We start from the raw sequence: 12,821 nt of genomic DNA, 5'->3' as shown, positions 1-12,821 counted from the left end.
TCCACGTAAGAGTAGTAGCGTCCAGTTCGGCTTTGGCGGATAAAAAAGTCCACGTATAAGTAGTTCCGCCAGTAGTTCGGCTTTGGCGGATAAAAAAGTCCACGTATGAGTAGTAGTGATGTAGTAGCGTCCAGCTTCGGCTTTGCCGTAGAAAATGATATAATTTATAATATATATAATTCAAGTTCAAGCAACACATTCTATCGCAATTTGTCACCCAGGATCATCGTTTTTGCGGGACATTTGGGACAGCGCAGGAAGCTCCAAAAGGCAGTTACGTTTCCCTAAAATCAGGTGGTCAGATTTGCATGCGATGTTGTTTTTGGTTGTCTAAATTTGTGTAGTTTCTTATTTAGTGGATTGATTGCATGCATGACCACCATTTCTACTCTTAAATTATAACCTTTTAAGACAGATGGCTATTTTCTTTCCCCTATTTTTCTCTGTATTCTGTATTATGTAGCAGTACTCAGTAGACAATCCTGCATTCTGTGTTCTGTAACACTAGTCCGTATTAGGTATATATATACGTGCGTGTTCCGTGACCGCCACAAATTGGAACTCTAGTGTGTTTCCTTCATCACTTGAAAACTTCAGAGTAATGAGTGATATCTCTTTATCTGATCTGTAACTTGGGTTTTTTGCCGAAGACTCATGAGATGACTGATCATCAATACTCCCCGTCGGCCTTTAAATTAGCGGCAGTAAAAATTTGTGAGAATGTCCGAAATTTGGTATTTGCTGGATAAAAATTTGACGGATGCTTTTGTTGAGCGGCTTGAGCAACCCAGTCCCAAACCAAATGGAAGTCGATTTCGATATGTATGGTGAGGCAGCGCTTGCTTACGATATTGCCGCACCAAAGTATAGGGGCAGAGGTAACTGGGAAGCAGAGCTCGCTGACGAGAGATGTAAGACACTGAAGTTCAGCTGCCGTATTTGCTACTGTGTGCATGAAACAAGGTTGTTTCCGAGTTAAACACGGAAGGCACCTGTTAAGCGGCGGCCATCAGAGCTGTCATCAATAGTGCATTAACCTGCAGCTTCTCTTCCTCCTCTAAGCGACTATATATGCCCGATCCATCGAAGATGGTGCTCGACGGCCCTTTTGTTTTTCATTTCTTCCACCACAGGCTTCCATTATTTTTGTTAATCCCTTTTTCTTGTTTCTGGTATGCCTCTGTTTTGCAACAGAGCATTCCTGGTATGATCCTGTTGGGTCATGGATGGAGATAGTACTCCCCTTATCCAAGTTTACTAGGTACCTAGAATATCCATGGCTATTCTCTCTCTCGCTCGCTCGCTCGCTCTCTCTCTGCGCATCTCTAATAATTTAGGCAGCCGATACGTCAGTTATCTTCCCGGATCATCTTCGTTTCGGTCCGGTACCTCCATCCGGTTGAACATTCTTGTTTGGACCCTTTTTATTTCGGGCCGCCGAATCACTCAAACACCAGTGTCAGCGTGTGTGATTCTCTCTCCACGCTCTTTTTCTTCACAGATAGTGTTGGATTTGGGAGAATATTGGGGTTCTGTTATTCTCTCTTTAGCTACAGAAGTTTCTGAGCTACATATGATTTTTCTGAACGAAAGTGGGAAACTTTAGAATGTTGTGTACTTTTGGATTGTAGATTGTAGTTTGAACTTTGGGATTGAGACCAAAGAACAGAAGACATAGAAAACCACGAATTATTGGGTTCGCATCAAGGAGTACATTTCTTATTTTAGGGAATAAAAATTGCCTTCAGTTTCAGCTCTCTATGTTAGAAGGTGTACTCTACGATATAATTTCTTTTCGGGTCTTACAGAATGCTAATTGAATTGGTCTTCCTCTTCAAAAAAAGTACATGACATAATTTTGAAATGGTTTGATACTAGGAACATTTTTCATTTAACCCCATTTGTTCCCCAAATGAGCAAACCTACATTTAGGTTTTTTCTTTCTTTTAATCAAGTGGTATTAATGGGCGTCGAGTTTCGCCAAAAAGAATTCTAAATTTGCTTCAAATGCTCTATGTTATCTGCAGGATAGAGCTGATGGGTGGGGCCTGTTGTTCACGGCATGTTACAGCTGTTTCACCAAGCCAGGACTTTGAGCCAAGGCAGCATTTTGCCTCTGCACCTCCAATATATGTTTCTAGTGGGGCCTCCGAGCCAAGGAGGTTATATGTGGAGGATTCAAACATAGCTGTCCGTCATAACAGGCTGGAAGAGGTAATGCAGTATTTTCGGTTTCTAAGTGAATGAACTGGTGTAATTGGAGAATGACAAGATGTAGCCAGTCTCTGTTGAAGTCTACTGAAGATACGTAATCTATTGAAACCAAGGAAATTAAATAGTTTAAAATTTGAATCAAGATCAAACCAGGAGATGACGGTAATGCTACTACGTAGTTATCTTTATTCTTTCGGGTTTCAAATATAGAATACCGATGTATAGAAAACTCATCCCTGTAACTATTGTATATAGACTTGTACAGCTAAATAAAATAGAGATGGATTTCCAAACACCTAAGCATCATTTAGGTCTTTAATGTCTTTGCTTGCTTTTGGAAACGGCTTCAACCTTCAATGCTGGCCTCAGCCTGAAAAACACCGTGGCTTGCATTTTGAAGTGGTTGGAGATTTGACCTTGTTGGGCTTTCCGCTTTTTAGTTAAAAGATGTTCAATGTTGTCTACACCGTAATAATATTTGAGACACTTAAACATATTATAGTCCAGACAACATTACCATGGCATACTTTGATGAGTTGGAGTGTGTTAAGTGTGAAATGCTCAATACTATACTGCCATGGCATATGTTAATGAGTTGGGAGTGTGTTAAGTGGGAAATGCTTAATCTTACCGAACTGATGTTATTTCCTATCTATCACAACATGACATTATAAGATCTATACCAAAATGTACCTGGCATTCTAATAAGACTCGTATGCCTCTGTGCTAAGTGATTAGTTGGTGTCTTTCTGTTGATGGCAAGACATGAGATAGTACCTTTGTGAGGCATTTGACTCTGCATTCTGTTGTTAGATGAGTGCTAAAAATCTGATCTGTGTTATGAGTGATCTTCTGGAGGAGCTGTGGTGGTGTTTGACATGTTCTGGTCAAGATCAACCACAGGCAGGAACATGGGATAATGTATTGTATAAATTCACTTTTCCTGTTTGTTATGTTATAAACGCACACAGACATGCATCTGTTTCTCTGTGTATGAAATACCTTGTTAAGCACCTCAGTTCACTGAGAGGAAGAAAAAGGCATTTACTTTATTCTTATTGCGTCTCAATTCATTTTCAAGTCCTGGTGTATGCTCTAATTGGAAATGCAACTGGCGTGTTACAATTGTCTATATGTAGCTGATTTTGGTATCTCTATCTTTGAAGAAAATATGGATTTTCAGATAACTGTTCTCAGTGATGCCTATGACTGGGTGTGATGTAATGTTGATCTTAATTACTGTAATCCTATGACATTCTGAGATACCCTACTGACCTCAGGTTCTTGAAGCATTGGCACATGCTGGCCTGGAGTCTTCCAATCTTATTGTTGGTATTGACTTCACAAAGAGCAATGAGTGGACAGGTATGGTCTCATATTGTATATACTTTCTTACAAAGTTGAGTGCAATATGCTTGCTTTTGTATTAGGCACTGAGTCCTTCTACCGGAGAAGTTTGCATCATATTGGAGATGAACAAAATCCCTATGAACAGGCGATGTCTATTATTGGAAAAGCATTGGCTTCCTTTAATGAGAACAACTTGATTCGCTGTTTTGGATTTGGGGATGGTATTTCTTCTGTATTGGTGTTACATTCTTTCTTTCATTCTTTTTCTTTTTTTGTCTGAAATTCGTCCTGTAGATAGCTAAGGTTATATGCAATTCCATTGACAGCAACAGCACGTTACCAAGAAGTTTTCAGTTTCTATCCAGATGAGAAGTTATGTAATGGATATGAAGAAGTATTGGGACGATATAGAGAATTGGTACCTTATGTACAGCTTGCTGGTTTGAATCTCTGTTATTATTTTCTCTGTTCCTTTCTCTGTTCTTCTTCCTTTGCTTATGGTACTTTGTATCCCTTTCCTGGACAGGGCCAACATCGTTTGCCCCTGTCATTGAAATGGCCATCACTGTCATTGAGAAAAGTGGTGGCCAGTATCATGTGTTACTGATAATAGCTGATGGAAAGGTACTTTGTCTCTGGTCTTTACTTCGTCACCTATTTACAAGAATCCTGATCTACCTGCGCACAATTTACAAAACCAAAATTATTCTGTAATTATCTGTACCTCCTAGGTTTTGGTTTTAAATAGTGAAAGGGCTATATTTCAAGAAATTAAGAAGTTTTCTTTTAATTCTGATATGTTTCAGTACTTACCGACATCTGGCCCAAAGAACTTCAGAAACAAACATCTACAAATTGTCAATATGAGTGTATCCATTAGAAAAAACCTCTGTATTAAACAGCATAATTATGGCATGAATTCCATACTTAAAGAGATTGTTAAGTTTGCGTTGTATTGTGAATAACTCAATCTGTATAAAATTGGGAGAGTTAGGTCCTTGGGCACCAAGAATTGCAGATATCTTTGTTGAGGGCTAATCATACAGATTCTCCACCCATTTACTTATCAAAGAAATAAAAATAAAAAAGATTCTCCACTCATACATATATGCTGCAGATGCCCTATGGCTCCAGTAGTAGTTACCATCGAATTCCTTCATTGATGAAAGGATTAGCAGTTGAAGCAGAATCCTTGGTCGAATAACATATCAATGGATCAATATCTTTTGTCTTAGAGGAAGTTAGAGCTAACACAGAAAGGTCCATATTAGTGTTGTATTACTTGCAGCTTCAAAATCTCCAGTTTTTGATTGGAAAGTTTTGCAGGCAGACACACTACACTTGGGGAAAACTTTTGATGCAATAGTAAAAGAGAGGTAATGCCTTGATCGCCTGTTTATGATCATACACTCTGCTTCAAGCCACTTATTTAATGTGCTTTACAACTTGCAGTGAGTATCCTTTGTCAATTATTCTAGTTGGGGTTGGAGATGGGCCATGGGATAGCATGAGAGAATTCATTGATAGCATCCCTGTTCGCGGCTTTGATAATTTCCAGGCAAGTACTCCCGACACTTTTGGATATTATTTTGCTCTATTTAAAGGTCGTATCATTTTCTTTATATTTTTGGTCAATGTTTGATTGACAAGTAGTGCATTGTTTTGGCTTTTGTAGTTTGTGAATTTTACAGAGATAATGTCAAAGAATATGGACCAACCCCAAAAAGAAGCAGAATTTTCTCTTGCAGGCTTGATTAAACTACCATCTCAGTATAAAAAAATCATAGAGCTTAATTTATTGGGGTAAAAATACATGACTTCTCTATTTTAGGGTCTTCATAATTTTTCTATTGCAACTATTGACAGAAATCATTTTCAATTTGATGATATGCTTATTTGCAACTGTCCAACCAGTGTTAGTAGAGGGATGGCTATTCACAGGGCCCCTCTTCCCCCACCTATGCATACTACAGCTTCTTTCGGCACCCAAGAATCTTCAATTTGGAGAAACTTGATTCTGAGTGCACCCTCTTCCAATGTAGATCATACGGTTGGTGGCTTTGCCCTCCCATGTTATACTTTTGTTAATTGTGTAATGCACACCCTACTTCTGGAATTGGCCATCTGCCTCTGATAATCATGTCACGATGCAAGTGATTCTGGGGTCTTGAAATAGTGATGGCAATGTCACTAAGTGTAACGCCCCAAACCCGGGTGGCTTGGAGAATTACTACTTGTCACTCATAATCATGTCTCCCAACACATTCGAAGAATAATCTCCAAGAAACTTCATAAATGAAATCAATCTCAAATCTTCTCAATAATCTCATTACAAACTCCACAAAATCTTTAATGCAATAATAATAAATCAAATGGGTCCATAACCTCCAGGTAGTCATGACAACCCAACCAATAATTTCATAAATCTCACTGAAACCCAAGATATTACTAAAACTCAAAGAGATTAAAACTAGGAACACCAGAAGTCCTTCTACCGACATCTCCTCAGCTTAAACACAAACATCAATCTAATCCAGGTCCTCATTTGGACTCTCCACATCATCTGAAAAATATTATAATGATAGGGGGTGAGTTATCAACAACTCAGTAAGCAGAAATCATATGCTAGTGTGCAAACATGAGCATTTACAAAGTATAGCATGCAGAACAAAATATTTTTCAGAATTATCATGCAGAACAGAACATATTTTCAAAAGTAACAGAACGATGGTTTTAAGACACGTACAACCCATAATAGTTTGGCATAACATAAACTGAGTATCATCATCATATCAAAACAGAACATCAAACAGAGCAGAGACCATGTTTCACTCCCGTGGTAGGGTTGTGCTAACCCCGGTGGCCAAACCAGGCAGAGACAGAGGTGAAATCTTTCCTTTATTCTTCTCGGAGCCCCGAGTGTGCACACAGGAAAGACCACAATAAAACCACTATGTTTCCAAAGTGGGTGCACTCAGAGACAGAGAAGTTGGTACCAACCCAAACAGAGCAGAGCATAGAGCAGAGCAGAGCAAAGCAGAGACAGAGTCAGATACGAAAACCAGTACACCATGCCAAAGGTTTTCAAATGTTATATAAAAAAAAACATAGTACCAAAACAGAATCAGACAGTTTACACACGCTGGACACAAAAGTCAGAACATCTTTCTAAATAAATGCACAACTTTTCATATTCTCAATATCGCTCTTTTTCCAGATTTCAGAAACCACATGACAAAATTTAGCTCATGTCTACACAATGCATGTCAGAACATATTTTTCTCTTTTTCGTACAGATTTCATGAGTATGCAAATAAACGACCGAGGTTGGTTTTGTTTTTCCCAAGTTCTCTTTTCACCACAAAAATATGCAAAGTTTTTAGAAAATCAACCTCAATCTCAAATAATTCGTGTAAGGTCTAGCATAGGAACCCCGCTTACCTGACTCTTGCAGCGCATTAACTATGACTTGAATACGGTCTCTATCCGTCTCGTCACCTATTCATAAAAATAATATAAACTAAATATTAAAGTCCAACACAAAATTGGTCTTAGACAACTTAAGACCCAATTTCTAGACCATAATTCAGCAAGTTTAATCCAACTCAATCAACCAAATAACAATCTGGACAGCCCACACTTCGACCCAAAATATTCTATACCAATCTCAGTATTGTCCAATACAAGCATCAGGACCAATGCCAATTCAAATTCCAATAACTCACACTTATTTCAACAGTTCGCAGTCCCAAACAATTACTAACAATTTAACCAACAATACTACACAAAGCACACTTCTTCCCATTCACAACTCCATAACAGAAAATATAAACTAATAATACCTCCAAAAATTAAACTGTACTAGACAAAGAAAATTAAATTCCCTTCTAAAATAATTTCTCAACCACCAATCCAAACGACCCCCTCTTACCCCTCGGACTCGGTCCGGCAAAACCAACAAAAACACAGTAAATAAGAATTAGAGCAGAAATACATTTAAATCTCAAAAGTACTTTGGAAAAAATACTTACAATGCTATAATATAATTTTTGAAAGATCACGGAGGTGCTAGAAGCGGCAACGCAGCAACAAAACAGTGCCGAATGCACTGTGGCCGTGGGTCTCAAAAATCCACTTTTGAACGGGTGCAAACGAAGACCCGAGATTGATAGGGTAGGGCTTAGGGATGTCGGTAAAGCTAATGGTGGTGGTGGTTGGCCGTGGGTGGCGGCGCAATAGGCGGTTGAAGTGCAAAAACACCCAAAACGGAAATGTTGATGGTGGGGCTTCACCGGTGACAGATCGGAGGTGGGGTTGGGTCTATTGGGTTGCTAGAAGGTCGAGGATGATGTGGTGAGAAGATGGTGGTCGGAGGTGGCGCGATGGCGGCGCAAGGAATACCGCGGCTTCGTGTGGTGCGTGGAGGCTAACGGCGGCGCAGCTGGGGCTGGAAATCGGAGGGGGAGGTCGCCGGTGGGTGGGGGTGCTGGGAAGCCGGGCGGTGTCGACCACCGCAGGCGCACGGCGGCGGGTCGAGGGCAAACGGCGGACGCACGGGAGAGAGAGAAAGAGAGAGAGGCGCGGGAGGGAGAAGAAAGAAAGAAGAAGAAAAAAAAAAAAAGAGAAAAAAAAGGAAAAGAAGAAAAGAAAAAGAAAAGGAAAAGAAAAATAGAGAAAAAAGAAATGAGGTCCAATCTTTATAATTTGGGTCACGAAAATGATCCAACTGAAACGATTTTAAAACAGCTAGTGAAATAAAATATTTCAAACACAGTGATTAACATGAAAATAATTAATTAAACCCAACAACAAGTTAATTTAATTTGAGAAGAAATTTAAACGTATAAAAATAATTAATTTAGAGAAAGCACTTCAAAAATAATTTTCACAAAAATAAAATCATAAAAATAATACAACTAAAAATCCAACAATTTTAAAATAAGAGAATAAATTTTAAATTAATAATAAATAATCTTTTAGTTAAAAAAAAATAGACTAAAAATACGAGATGTTACGCTAAGCATAATATTTTAAATCCTTGATCTCAAGTCAGTCTTGGGATTTTAAACTTCTCGTTTTTCGTTACCATTTGCTATGCCAATCCAGAGGACATGGTCTTTGGTTGTGGACATCAGGTAATGCAGTTGGGCATTTTGCTTGGATCTTTTTTGGAGCTTAATTAGTTAATATTCCATAGCTGACCTATGTCCTTTTAATTTGCAGACATGCCGTGACTGTGGAGTACGTCTTGGGTTATGCCCCTTTTGCCGCCGTGCTATCAGGACCCGATTCATGCTCTCTTAACATCTGTCGTTCAGGAGAACTTTCTGGCCACCTTAAAACTTCAGCACTATTAAATTTGCCTATACTTTTGGTTACGAGTTGGATGCTGTATTTAGCTTTGAACACTCTATCAGATTTTTTTCCTAGCACACTTCTCCTGTTTTGTTGATTCCTGGTGTGTTTTCTAGAATAATGATAGGGTTACCCTACTACTATCCATCTACTATTCTTTTTGTATTTGATTTTTTTTTAATTTTTTTTATTTTACTTAATAATTAAGGAAGTGAGTATTAATAAAATTATATATTTTTTTAATTTTTTCTTAATAATTAAGGATGCTAAAAAAATATTTATAAGAAAATGATAAAAAAAATAAAAAAACTTGAAATGCATTTGGGTAAGAGATGGGTAGTAGCCCTATCCCTACCCTGTTTTCTATGCATGGCATCTCCATTCGATGCCTGGGTTCCTCTGACTTCATTGAAGTTGGTGTTAATATTCTACTTTGCCCCCAACTTTAGTAGACGGTGTGAGTTGTGGTTGATGGCCCCTATACAAACAAAAAGTATTTGTAATTTTCACTCGGTAGGAGTTCAGTTTCTGGCTTGCATCTTGAGGTTTGTTGAGACCTGAGCAGCCCAATTAGGTGGTGTTAATCACTTCACAGCCTGCATTACATGTTTTCAATTTTGCCGATGGCATCTTATAATATTGAGTCATTTCAATTTTGCGGTTGAGAGTCTAATGTGTTTTGCCTTGTCCAGTTTTAAGCATTGGTCTTTTATGGCACCTTGGTTTTGAGCTTTTTTCTTGATGTATCCATCAACAAATTAAGCTTTTTCTTAATGAAATTTGAGTATTTTCCCCTTTCTTAGGTAAAAACCATGATCTGCACCCATGGGGAGGGAGAAGCTGTTTGGTGAATCCATTCCATAATCCAAATATTCAATTGCTAAAACTCAAGAATTATTAATATTACAATATTGGTTTTTCGTATTCATAGCATGAGTGCCGAATAGGCTGAATTCCACAAAAACCCATCACTACTAAAACAAACCTCCACTGTTTCTATCACAGCAAGATTCTCCGCGGTATCACAGCAAGATTGATCTGCTTAAAAAATGCACAATGTTTTAGCACGAAGAGGCTGTCTGGAGTAAAGAAGACTCATGTCTCTAAGTGCATGACTGCCTTGGTGGATTTGGGCTCTCACCTATTTCTTATTTAAATGGCTTCACCCAAAACACACAGCTCGTATATATGTATATAAAAGAGCATTGTTCCCCAACATTCGTCGTTGAACAAAGTGATCTCTCTCACATTCCCCATCGATCGCCATCTAATGGCTGACCAAAAACACCAGTACTCTCTTTCTTTCAAATCTTTGCTTATTGCAGCGTTTTTGTTATGGATCCCTGATGTTGGATTTAGTGCTGCGGCTATAGGGTCCCCAGGAAGGGGCCAGGGCCAATGGCAGCTCCTCCTAAACAACACCGGAGTGGTGGCAATGCACATGGCATTGACACACCAGAACACTGTCTTGATGTTTGATCAAACAGGATCAGGCCCGACTGGGTACCGTCTCCGGCATCGTTACAACGGGAGAAGGTGCACTCGATCCAAGAATGATTTTCAAGATTCCTCATGCTATGCTCACACTGTCGAGTACGATATTTTCCAGAACAAAATTAGTCCTCTAACGCTTTACACTGATCCCTGGGGCTCTTCTGGTTCTTTCTTGAGCAATGGAACACTCCTACAAACAGGTGGATTTGGTCATGGTTCTCGAAGTATCCGATACTTTAGGCCATGCCAGGATAGGAAATGTGATTGGAAAGAATCGAGGAGAAGATTATCCAATGAGCGCTGGTATGCTTCGAATCAGAGACTCCCTGGGCATGACAGGGTCATTGTCTTGGGTGGAACAAGAGTCTTTACATATGAATTTGTACCAAAAAGGTCAGATGGAGAAGGAGCTTTTGATCTTCCTTTCTTGCACCAGACTTATGATCCTGATAGTACAGGTGGGAACAACCTCTATCCCTTCCTTCACCTCTCTTCTGATGGCAATCTGTTCATTTTTGCAAACCGGGATTCTATCCTTTTCAATCTTAGAAGAAATAGAGTGGTCAAGACCTTCCCTCAGATTCCCGGGGCAGGGTCGAGGAACTACCCGAGCTCCGGGTCCTCGGTGATTCTTCCATTAGACCACAGAGACGGTTTCCAGAAGGTGGAAGTAATGGTGTGTGGAGGTGCAGCTTCAGGAGCTTATAAAGCAGCTGGTGAAGGAAGATACTTGAAAGGGCTGAGCTCTTGTGGAAGAATGGTGATCACAGGGAACAAACACAAGTGGAACATGGAAAATATGCCTGGACCCCGTCTTCTAAACGACATGCTGATCCTCCCCACTGGAGATATCCTGATCATCAATGGAGCACAGAGTGGTTGCGGTGGATCCAACAATGCAAGGAATGCTTCTCTCCAACCTTACCTCTACAAACCAAACTCAAGACTAGGCAGAAGATTCTCAGTCCTAAAGTCGACCAAAATAGCCAGAATGTATCACTCAACCGCCATTGTTTTACCTGATGGAAGAATCTTAGTTGCTGGAAGTAACCCTAACAACAGGTACGCTTCCAGAAACGTGGCCTACCCAACTGAGCTTAGGTTACAAGCATTTGTTCCCCAATACATGGGCCGGGAATATCATAATAACAGGCCGATCAACGTGACAATACACTATGGAGATCACGGTGAGGATGGTGTTAAATATGGCAGAGAGTTTAGAGTTGGGTTTTCATTGGGAACGAAGCCAAGCAATGGAGTGGAGTTCAATGTTTATGCACCACCCGTCACAACACATTCCATCTCAATGAACCAGAGGATGCTAAAGCTGAAGTGTAGGAGCATGGAGAGGGCTAAAGATGGAAGGATGGATGCGATTGTGCAGGCACCTCCATCTTCAAATGTTGCACCCCCTGGTTATTTCATGCTCACTGTAGTGAATGGAGGAATTCCTAGTATATCTCAATGGGTGAGGTTTACAGACACTTAAAATTAAGATCAGTTTGAGATCCCTAACCCTCCCCAGCTAGAAGAGTAGGAATGGAGAATGATTCGTGATAATCAAACTTACATTAATTGATGTTATGACAAAAGATCACATTAATTGGGCATAGCATTATAAATTACCCCCAACCAAAAAATGCTACTAGCTAGTATGATTTTTTACCCTAATTAATTAGCAATGCTACCATGCGCGCATATATGGATCGAGCGGATTGTTTTGTGCTTTTATTTCACTCAAGTTTTCCTTCCAAAAGAATTTATTTCCACTTGTACTCAAACTAAATATCTATTCGTAACGCTTTTTATTTGACTCAACAAACCGCTAATCATGTTAAGCCTTCCATACTAGCTAACCTAAAATCCTATCTATACCTTTTTAAAATTTTATCAAGTCTTACGATAAGTGTTTCGCATCGACTTGCATGTAATAATACTAGTTTGTAATGAAAAAGATTTAGGACTTGTTTGGGAACATAAATCATCCCATCTCAAGATTTTTCATAATTTTCTTTCCAAAGATGATCATTCAAATCCAAACACTTTTCAAATTTAAATTTTTAACTTTTTCATCTAATCATTAACTGCTCATTACAATTTTCCCAAACATCCAAACAAAACATAGAAAAATTATAACTTTTTCAAATTTCAAAACAAAAATAATATTAAAAAACTATATTATAACAATATTTTAACTTTATATTAATATTTTTATTCATTTTTTTCTCTTATTTTCCAAAGCCAAAACATCTTAACTCAAACAATTTTATTATTATTCACAAATAATTTCACTTTCACTACTATTCACAAACAATTTTATTATTATTTACAAAATTTTCATTCCATCTCATTATAATCTCCAAACATTTTATTTTATCCATGAGTAATGTTAGGTATGAGTCCCAAAT

At 38.8% G+C, this 12,821-nt stretch overlaps 2 protein-coding genes across 6 annotated transcripts; both read left to right on the top strand.

Moving 5' to 3' along the window:
- Window positions 1-223: 223 nt before the first annotated feature.
- On the top strand, window positions 224-9,048 carry LOC109000783 (E3 ubiquitin-protein ligase RGLG1-like). Of its 5 annotated transcripts, none has more exons than XM_035686349.1 (10): window positions 224-294; window positions 2,028-2,214; window positions 3,495-3,579; window positions 3,645-3,785; window positions 3,891-4,004; window positions 4,091-4,188; window positions 4,891-4,940; window positions 5,017-5,122; window positions 5,240-5,367; window positions 5,479-5,797. In XM_035686349.1, exons 2-10 carry the CDS (start codon window positions 2,038-2,040, stop codon window positions 5,696-5,698), a joined length of 1,119 nt encoding a protein of 372 aa, XP_035542242.1. In that variant the 5' UTR covers window positions 224-294; window positions 2,028-2,037; the 3' UTR covers window positions 5,699-5,797. The 5 variants fall into 5 exon arrangements, with proteins under 5 accessions (XP_035542242.1, XP_035542233.1, XP_035542239.1 ...); XM_035686340.1 differs by lacking the exon at window positions 224-294 and adding an exon at window positions 8,788-9,048 and having other exon boundaries at window positions 425-2,214; window positions 5,479-5,614; XM_035686346.1 differs by lacking the exon at window positions 224-294 and adding an exon at window positions 425-911.
- Window positions 9,049-10,151: 1,103 nt separating this feature from the next.
- LOC109000775 (aldehyde oxidase GLOX-like) lies at window positions 10,152-12,229 on the top strand. The gene has a single exon (XM_018977776.2). The coding sequence runs from the start codon at window positions 10,190-10,192 to the stop codon at window positions 11,900-11,902; it is 1,713 nt and encodes a 570-aa protein (XP_018833321.1). The 5' UTR covers window positions 10,152-10,189; the 3' UTR covers window positions 11,903-12,229.
- The last annotated feature ends 592 nt before the right edge of the window (window positions 12,230-12,821 follow it).

Source organism: Juglans regia, chromosome 2, assembly GCF_001411555.2.
Source record: "Juglans regia cultivar Chandler chromosome 2, Walnut 2.0, whole genome shotgun sequence".
Taxonomy (NCBI): domain Eukaryota; kingdom Viridiplantae; phylum Streptophyta; class Magnoliopsida; order Fagales; family Juglandaceae; genus Juglans; species Juglans regia.
The sequence above is the reverse complement of the archived record's forward strand: the minus strand, read 5'-3'. Positions and strand labels throughout refer to the sequence as shown.

Bases quoted from the DNA above. Each gene is read 5' to 3' on its own strand.
- LOC109000783 (XM_035686337.1), top strand. From the start codon at position 2,008: ATGCTCTATGTTATCTGCAGGATAGAGCTGATGGGTGGGGCCTGTTGT. The intron at 4,005-4,090 runs GTTTGAATCTCT...TTTCCTGGACAG, and splicing joins ACCTTATGTACAGCTTGCTG to GGCCAACATCGTTTGCCCCT. The intron at 4,941-5,016 runs GTAATGCCTTGA...TACAACTTGCAG, and splicing joins GATGCAATAGTAAAAGAGAG to TGAGTATCCTTTGTCAATTA.
- LOC109000775 (XM_018977776.2), top strand. From the start codon at position 10,190: ATGGCTGACCAAAAACACCAGTACTCTCTTTCTTTCAAATCTTTGCTT.